Source organism: Hyperoodon ampullatus (assembly GCF_949752795.1).
Source record: "Hyperoodon ampullatus genome assembly, chromosome: 1".
In the NCBI taxonomy this organism is placed as follows: Eukaryota; Metazoa; Chordata; class Mammalia; order Artiodactyla; family Ziphiidae; genus Hyperoodon; species Hyperoodon ampullatus.
The window spans coordinates 183,135,357-183,145,233 of record NC_136914.1 but is presented as its reverse complement, the minus strand read 5'-3'; the positions used below and the strand labels follow the sequence as shown (position 1 = coordinate 183,145,233).

At 40.7% G+C, this 9,877-nt stretch overlaps 1 protein-coding gene across 1 annotated transcript in view; it reads left to right on the top strand.

Moving 5' to 3' along the window:
- Nucleotides 1–177: 177 nt before the first annotated feature.
- PARG (poly(ADP-ribose) glycohydrolase) overlaps nt 178–9,877 on the top strand; it is a gene marked incomplete at its 3' end in the record, with an annotated part of 108,883 nt that continues 99,183 nt past the window's right edge. Inside the window, exons 1-4 of the mRNA XM_079717639.1 lie at nt 178–608; nt 6,576–6,642; nt 7,249–8,229; nt 9,133–9,316. Of these exons, the coding sequence (XP_079573765.1) occupies nt 389–608; nt 6,576–6,642; nt 7,249–8,229; nt 9,133–9,316 (1,452 nt within the window). The 5' untranslated portion in view covers nt 178–388. The remainder of the gene's footprint in view (nt 609–6,575; nt 6,643–7,248; nt 8,230–9,132; nt 9,317–9,877) is intronic.

Sequence of the window (9,877 nt, the reverse complement as noted above, 5' to 3'; positions counted from 1 at the left end):
GAGACCCGCGTAACCACCACCTCCTTCACACACTGACCTTCCGGGCGCCGGCGCCCGCGGAACCTCGCACTTCCGCTTTGCGACAGCGTACGACCCGGAAGCCGGAAGCGCCTGACGGCAGCTTTCCGGTGGTGGGAAAGTGAACGAAGCTAGAATCAAAGCGGCGCATCTTGAGGAAGGTGGGGTTCCTGTGGAAGAGGGAAGGCAGGCGACTGGATAGGGTCTGGCTCGGGAGGCCGGCAGAGCAGCAGCTGCAGAAGCAGGCAGCGGCAGAGAGGGCATGGTGTCGGGAGGCGCCGAGAAGGAGGCGCAGTCCGTCCCTCCCAGGGTTAGTGAATGAGGCTCTCCGCCCGGGCTAGCCCGGGGACTGTGCGCTGCGGGTCCCAGCATGAGTGCGGGCCCCGGCTGTGAGCCCTGCACCAAGCGACCCCGCTGGGGCGCCGCTGCAACTTCTCCGCCGGCCGCCTCGGACGCCCGGAGCTTCCCCGGCAGGCAGAGGCGCGTCCTCGATCCCAAGGACGCTCCGGTGCAGTTCAGGGTCCCGCCGTCCTCGTCAGGCTGCGTCCCGGGGCGGGCGGGACCACACAGAGGCAGCGCCACCTCGCTTGGTACGTGGGGGAAATAAAGCTCTTTGTCCTTCGCCTCGGCCCAAACCTTTTCTTGGTCTCTGAGGAGCCAGGGACTCCAGCACCCCCCCCCCCTTTTCTGGTCTTGTGTGCACCACTCTGAACTCTGAGGTCCCCTTGCTGAGCCACCAAGGCTACTAGTTGGAGAATGGGGCCGGATTTTTCCCGTGGCGATTGGTGGTGTGAGAAACCCTGTTGAGTAGTCACTCACAGGGAGGGAAGTGGTAGGATACTCCACTTGTTTGCTTTCTTCGGGTTTGACTGAGAAATTGCCTTAGTCGTTAAGGAGGTTTAATTGTGTATGTGACGCTTCAGCCTCTAGATGGAAAGAAAGCTGCAAGGAAAATCACAGCTTATCTCAGTTTACATTCTAAGTCCCTGGGTACAGAGCTATTATTCTTAGCTTGCATTATGCTTGTTTCTGGTGTACAGTGTTGAACAAAAGTAACTTGGTCTCTGTCTTCAGACCCTAAAATCTATCAGGATAGATAGACAGTTAGGGAAGTTAACATAATAAAGGGTAATGGGTGTTCCAATTCATGAAGGAACAGAGCGTTATGGTAGAAGTCAGCTGTACCTAATCCAGTTTGTGGGCTCAAAGATAATCTCCCAGCCAGAAGATAAGAACCTTATTCCGAGGACTGAAGAGTGATGAGTTAGCTAGATGAAGAGAAGTTAATGAAGTGATTCCAAAGTGCAGCTGATTCATATTGTCAGCAGGGGAGCGTAGTGAGAGATGAGGTTGCAGAGAGGTAGGCAAAGATCAGATCATACTGGGCAATGCTAAGGGTTTTGAACTTTATTTCTAAGGGCAATGTGAAACTATTAAAGGATTTCAGTAGGGGAGTGACTTGATTGGATATATATTTTTAAATATATGTATATTTTAAAATATATACTTTAAAGGTCCTTGTGGCTGGTGTGTGGAAAATGAAGAATAGATTGAAAGGGAGCAGAAGTGCAGGCCCAAGATAGTTAAGGAGTTAGTCTAGATGGGAGATAATGATGGTTAATAGTTGGTTGCAGGCAGTAGGTAGGAAAGGGGAAAAGTGGATGGATTTAGGAGGGAATGGGTTATGTGGGTTTGTACCGCATAAGAAATATATCTGTGCTGGAAATACAGGTTTGGGAGTTATTGTCACATACACCATAATTGATAACGATGGTAGTAGATTAGTATAAAGCATGTAGTGAAAATAAAGGCGACCTAGGACAGACACCACCATGTAAGAGTAGACTGAAGAGAAGCAGGCAGAGAAGTAGGAGGAAAGCCTGCTTTTGTTGTGTCATGCAAGGACGGGAGCATTTCAAAAAGGATGTGTTGGTCAGCAGTATAAGAGAATGGGCACAGGTTAGGAAGTCCTCTGATGAATGGTGTACACTTAGTTCTCTCAGGACTTAGAGGCAATGAGGGGCAGACCTGCACTTAGTATTGAAGGATGAGCAGGATTTGCTGTATAAACCAAGGAAAGAAAAAATTATATAGGCAGAGGGAGCAGCATGTACAAAAGGTGGCTTGACAGGAGGCCAGAATGACAAGACTCAGCTGAGGCTGGGAAGGGGAGCAAGAGCTTATTTATGGACAAACTCAAGTGCCATTTCAAGGAGTTTGGACTTGATCTGTGGTTAACGGGGAGCCACTAAAAAGCTTGTAAGAAAAGCGATATCATTTGGTTAATATTTTAGAAAAGATGGCTTAGGCAGTGATCTTTGGACCTTTCTGACTGCAACCCACAGTATAAATTTCATCTGGTACACAAAGTAAGCAATCTCTCTCTCTCTCTGTCTCCTGGTAAATAGGTCATATTTATAACAAATGTTTCATGAAATAATACTTTACAATGTATGCCGCATTATCTTGTTGTCTGTATTATTTCATTAAAAAATGTTGGTCATTTGTAGTTTGTGAAATGCTGGGTTAGAGAAAGTCAAGACTGTAGACAAGGAGACCAGTTGCAGGAAACAAGTGCAGTTGCCCAGTGAGTGATGTAACTGTTCTTTTAATATTGGTGCTATTTTGAAATGGGGAGGAAGGGATGGGTTTAAGATTTAGGATGTAGATTTCAGAGAATTTGTTGAAGGAGAGTGGAGGGGAGAGGAACTAAGGGTGACCTCCAAGTACTGTATCTGACTTCTGTGACAGCCTAATTTGTGGTCCTATTAACTTTATCTGCATGTAAAGGAGAAGGAGTGAGTTGGGGGTGCTGTCAGTCCTCACTAATTGGATCTCCTAATTTTCTGCAGAAGAGGGAGTGAATTAATACTTGGGCTGTACTTGTGCATGTGTGTAAATGTTTTCTGTATACCTGGCACAGGACACCAATTAACAAAATGTTCAAAATCTAAACTTGTGTCAAAATCTATTGTTTGAGATTTTGGAATTCTTTTAGGAACTTGGTATTTAAAATGTATATATATAGTTATCATAGGAGAAGTGAGATAGGGAAATGGATATTCAGTATCTTTAAATTTTGTGTTATTTATCTTCCTGGGCACATTTCTTATACTGATTGAAATGTGCAAATCTGCATATAGGTAGAACTCAGCATGCTATTCACACTCTGATGGTGAATGGTTTATCCACTTGTGTTGCTGTAGGAGCTCCCCTTTTCTGCCTGTTATAACTACCTAGAGTTTCTCTCCTCGCTCCAGGGATGATCCGAGTGTAGGTCAGTGGTGGGTGGGTGGGAGACTGGAGCTGCCTTGTCCCCCATCCCCCTTATCATTCTTTCAGCCTCAGTGCTGTCAAAAGCACCTTCGAACCTCTTTCCTCACCTCAAAACTCTCCCACTGTCCATTGCTCTTAGGTCTCACCACACCCTTCCTTCCCATGCCTTATCTTGCTGCTGCTGGAGGAAAGAGGCTTTTTGTGAAGGTCTGGGTGTTCCTTTAAATGCAGGTGAATTTTACTGCATTTTGTGCCTTTTGCTGGTATCTCTAGCACCTAATTGAATGATTTGCTCATTGAAATTTGCTGGTTACTGAGTGAGGTTACTTATGAAATTATGTAAATGGTGTGCAGTTACAGTAAAGTTGGAGAACTACTGATCTCAGTGAAAAATGAGATTGGGTGGAAGTGTTGGTAGAGAATACCTTTGTTGAGTTTCTGCTTTGTGAGACTGGCACAATATTTTCTCTCATTGATCCACATAAGCCTTGGAAATAGGTATTGTTAACCCCATTTTGCAGGTGAAGAAATAAAGGCTTAAAGAAATGGAAGTACATGCTAGTAAGTGACTGAGCAAAGAGCTCAGCCCAGGATTTTGTTTGACTCCAGATCTCGTATCTATTGATATTTCATCACCTTCTATTGCCTCCCTTTTTGTTTGCTGTGATTACTTCCAGTTAAAAGAAATTCCCCAGAACCCAGGACACATCATTTTATGCTTACGTCAGGACCAAGAGGGGTACAACTGATACAGTCCTGTGATGTGTTGTGAAAGAAACCTTTTGAAGACAGAAGTAGTGGTATTGGAAAGAGAAGTAGGCTGTCCTTTCTCTGGGGCCATGAGAAGGACTGAAGACCATTTTATTAGCAGGAAATGTCAGTTCCTCACCTCTTGCTTCTCCTCCTTCACCCTGTTCTCAGGCTTCAGGAATTATGATAGGAAGCCTGAAGCTAGAGAGAGAACACATTCTCACGTCAGAGCTGCAGGAGGGAGACCTCTCCTTCAACTGCACTGGAACAACTCTTCCTAGTTTTTTAGGAAATGATGCATGCACTCTTTAGGTTCTGTAGACTTGTCATCATAGTGCCATGCTTCATGTGTGTTATAGGAACCTAGCCATTGCATACCACTGAATCTTTACATTTATGGAAAAAGGTATTTTAAATTCTACACTGACCCCCAAAATGAATTTTTTGGCTCATTGCTGATTTGTACTTTGAGGATTTTCTATACTTGCTGTGTTTGATATAAGGAAATGAAATAGAGAAGATGGAACTGTAGAAAAAGTCTCAGAACCAAGTGGATCATCCTCTTACTCCCTTGTGACTGAATCTAATTTTTTCTCTGAAGCCTGATTTGCTCTAGAAGTAGTAACTTAATAAAGTCATGAAAGTAGTGGTGTTTAATAAGAAATATCAAATGTATATATAATTTTTTGTGAAAGAAATGATTTTAAAAATGCTAATAAAAGATATTGTGGAAAGTATAAATTATATGGCACTCAAATGCAGTGGTAAATAAATTGTTGGTTTTCTTATATTTGGGATGGCATCTCATGTTATGGTGTTTGAGGGGACATAGGTAAATAAGAGGAGTTTATGACCTAAGGTACCTAGATTCTTACATTGCAGTTTAGACAGTAGTTGAGAATGTTCAAGATTTTCTTATACTAAAATGTTATATACATGTAATCCATATGCAGTACATTAAATTTTGAAAGCATGCTTAAATTTCTAATGTTTATATAAATTGTGGTTTGAATTTATTTATGTTACATGTCCCTTACTAAACCATCAATTCTACTTTTGCTACTGTCTGCTGTTCATTTCTGTCTAGTTATCTTTTTGGCATTTCAGATTTCGTGTGTTCAGTATTGACCCAATCATATTTTTCCCCTAAATCCAGTTCTTTTATATTCTACATTTCTATTTAATGTTGTCATCATCTTTCAAGTCTCAAGCATTAAAGCTTAGTGTCACCTTTAATTTCTCCTATCGTTGTGAAGTCTGTAATGACTCTCACTTCTCAACTTTTTATTCTCTGTCCTTACAAGGGCTATTTTTAGATCTTGACCAATAGTTCTTCAACCTTGCTGATCAACAAAATCATTTTTTGAAAAAAAAATACAGATTCCAGCTTCCCTCATACCTCCATCATCACATATAGATTTTGATTCAGAAGGTCTAGGTGTGGCCCTTGGATCCATTTGTTGTCAGCCTCCTGATGATTCAGATGGTTTGGGAACCACTGACCTAGACCAATACCTTCCTCAATGGCTTCTACTGACAGGCTGTTCCTTTCTTGCCCCTTCACATCTGCCCTCCAGGCTATGTATCCTGCCTGACTTGGAGCCTCCTAGATTTGAACTCTGGCATTATAACTCTGAGTGTGACTTTTGACACTTTTTTGTACCTCTCTTTGTGGTTATTCAGGGATCTCTATGATATGGTCCTAGCTGACTTTTAAGCCATATTTTCTGTTGCTTTCTTTATATTTTTCTGCCATTGGTTCCGTTGCTTCTGATTTTCCCTTTATGTGATGACATGTTTATTCTTCAAGACACAATTCAAGCACTACTTATCAGATGATCCCATTTACTTCAGTTCCCTAAAGTAGTCTTTTCCTCAGAAATATCTTAATTTCTTATCAGGATCTTTTTAATTTATTTTATTTTTTTAATTTATTATCATTATTATTTTGGCCGTGCCACACAGATTGCAGGGTCTCAGTTCCCCAACCAGGGATTAAACCTGGGCCATGGCAGTGAAAACACCAAATCCTAATCACTAGACCACCAGGGAACTCCCTCAGCGTCTTTTTTGATACTAATGATAATTAAGAACTAATATTTACTGAATATGTATCAGATAGTGCCCTAAACACTTTGCAATGGTTATTATTTAATTTAAACCTCACAATAACCCCAGGAGAGATACTATTAATTTACATGTTTACTAATAAGGAATCAGAGACACAGAGAAATGGCTCTTCACAAAATCATACAGGAATCCAGTAGAAGAGCCAGGATTTGGATCTAGGTAATCTGATTTCAGAGCATATACTCTCATCCATTAGGCCATACCAATTCTTTTAGGGTCTGGTCACTTTCTCTTCTATGCCAAATGTATTATCTCCCATTGCCTGAGTGGGGAAGGAGTGATTAATCGTTGTTTAAACCACAGAACCTGTCATAATGCCTTACATGCATATATGCTGCTGTAGGTATTTTCTCTTTGAAGGTATGCATGCACATACATTAATTTTTTTTTTTTTTTTACAGTTTTCAAACAGAAGACTATTACCAGTTGGATGGACACGAAAGGACTCAAGACAGCTGAATCCGAAAGGTAAAGAACCATGCCTATATAGAGAAGTGAATAACATGATATATGGATGTTTTATTGTGCTTCATGCTGTTTTCTTTTTGCTTTCCCATTTTTCTTTATCTACATTTCATTTAATAAATAATAATTTTTTAGAGTCTCTTATGTGCCAGGGCTGGTCCAATATACTTGAGATACAGAGATGAAAGAGGAATAGTCTCTGTCTTTGAGATACGTATAGTGTAGTGATGCTGACAGACCCCAAAACACATGATGATTATATGGTGTGATCAATGCAACAGTAAAGGTTTAAACAAGGTACAGTGGTGGTTAGCATATAAAACCGTCAGCTTTACCTTTACGGGAAAGACTGCACAGGAGGTGAGTGAAGTTTAACACTGCACTGTGGCAGGTGTTTGCCAGGCACACAACTGGGGAAAGGGCATTATAGGCATATGCGCAAAGACATGGACCCATGAAAGAGCATGCTGTATGCTCAGGTAATCACAAGTAGTTTAATTAATGCTGTGACATTGTAGGAATGTGTTCAGGTAAGTGATTTTTTTGCATCATAAATTCTTTCTGTTGTATCATAAGTTCTGTTGTATCATTCTTTCTCTTCTTTTGTAGTTTGCATAGTAAAGAAAACAACAATACAAGAGAAGAATCCATGATGAGTTCTGTGCAGAAAGATAACTTTTATCAACATAACATGGAAAAATTAGAAAATGTTTCTCAGCTAGGTTTTGCTAAATCACCAGTTGAAAAAAGTACACAATATTTGAACCAGCATCAGACTGCAGCTATCTGTAAGTGGCAAAAGGAAGGGAAACATTCAGAGCGGCTTTTGGAAAGTGAACCTGCAATAGTAACTCTGGTACCAGAGCAGTTCAGTAATGCTAACATTGATCAGTCACCCCAAAATGATGATCACAGCAACACAAATAGTGAGGACAGTAGAGATAATCAACAATTTTTGACAACTATAAAGCTTGCGAATGCAAAACAGACAACAGAAGATGAACAGGGTGTAGAAGCCAGAAGCCACCAGAAGTGCAGCAAGGCTTGCCATCCCACTGAAGACTGTGCAGGGTGTCAGCAGGAAGAGACAGACGTGGTGCCAGAGAGCCCCTTGTCAGATATCGGCTCTGAGGATGTTGGTACTGGACTGAAAAATGCCAACAAATTGAGTAGACAAGAAAGTAGCCTAGGAAATTCTCCTGCATTTGAGAAAGAAAGTGAACCCGAGTCACCAATGGATGTAGATAATTCCAAAAATAGTTGTCAGGACTCAGAAGCAGATGAAGAGACAAGTCCAGGTTTTGATGAACAGGAAGATAGTTCTGCCCAAACAGCAAATAAACCTTCAAGGTTCCAAGTAAGAGAAGCTGACACTGAATTGAGGAAACGGTCCTCTGCTAAGGGAGGTGAGATTCGATTACATTTCCAATTTGAAGGAGAGAGTCGCGCTGGAATGAATGATTTAAATGTCAAACTACCTGGAAGTACTTCTAGCCTGAATGTAGAGTGCAGAAATTCTAAGCAACATGGGAAAAAGGATTCTAAAATCACAGATCATTTCATGAGAATGCCGAAAGCAGAGGACAAAAGGTAATTTTTGCCATCAAGAGTATCTTCAATAGTGTAAGATGTTTTATAATTTTGTAAGGGGGGGGGGGTTAACAAAGTTGTGGTTTACACTGAAGCAAAGAAATAGTTGTCTTTCTTGTTAACTGTTTATGCTAAATTTAAACCTAGGTTCAAAATGTTAAATTCTAAAAATCCCAGAAACAGAAAACAAGAGGTAAATAATCAGACTTTAGTTTCATGAACTTCCTTCTGAGATTTATGGGAATTACTAGAACATAAATATGATAGTAACTGCTGTTTTCTTAGGCCATTGTACATGCACCTTCTCTAATGCTGTAACAGGCAGGCAGGTGTTATTGTACTCACTTCACAAATGAGAAAATTGAGATTTGGGTTAGAGAATTCACTGAAATTATGTAACTTGTGGGTAGTAAAGCTGGGATTTAAATCCCGGTCTGATTACAAAAAAAATGTAAATGTAAAAATTTTATTTATTTATGCAATCATCTCATATGATATCTTAAAGCCTACTCCGTAATTTTTGCGATCTTTATGGCAAGCGTGCCATAGTAAGTTCACTTCATTGAAAATTACTGTCTAGAGTCCTGAGAAGTAGCTGATACTGTGAATCATGACTCATTTGGCAGTGTACATAGTTTTACATGGTCCCTTTTTTCAGAAGGTGGTTTACGTGTGTTTGGAAATTCCTTCCACAGACTATTAAAAATAAGCTCTTGGGTTTTACTGTAAACCTTATAAGGTTTTTTTGTTGTTTTGTTTTGTTTTTTTCCTAAATACTAAGGAGAAAGAGCAAGTTTGGCACATTTTAAACAATAACATTCTGGGTAAGTTTTTTCACTTGTGTATCTAAGTAAATTTAAACGGTAAGTGGTTTGTGACTGAATACATTTGTTTTGATCTTAGAAAAGAACAATGTGAAATCAAACATCAAAGAACAGAAAGGAAGATCCCTAAATACATTCCACCTCACCTTTCTCCAGATAAGAAATGGCTTGGAACTCCTATTGAGGAGATGAGAAGAATGCCAAGGTGTGGGATTCGGCTGCCTCCATTGAGACCATCTGCCAATCACACAGTGACTGTTCGGGTAGGTGTTACCTCTTACCTAAAAGAGAGAAGATGCTAAGTCTTAATTTATTCTGATACTTATAAATGTGAAAAACAGACGGAAGCATAGAAAGTGCTTCTCTTTTCTGCATATATAAAGTACTGAGGGGCTTCCCTGGTGGCGCAGTGGTTGAGAGTCCGCCTGCCGATGCAGGAGACACGGGTTCGTGCCCCGGTCTGGGAAGATCCCACATGCCGCAGAGCGGCTAGACCCGTGAGCCATGGCTGCTGAGCCTGCGCTCCGGAGCCTGTGCTCCGCAAGGGGAGAGGCCACAACAGTGAGAGGCCCGCCTACCGCAAAAAAAAAAAAAAAAAAAAAAAAAAAAAAAAAAAACAAATAAAGTACTGAGAATTCTACAGGATGGAGAAATATAACGATAGCTTACTTAACACGGTACTTAACAAATCCATAAGATGAATCATTGTTAGCTGGTGCGAAAATTGAATTTTTCTGTATTTTTAAGAAAATTTATTAGATTAAAAAAAAAATTCAATTGACAATATTTATTGAGTACCCGCTACACATTAGGTACTAAAATTC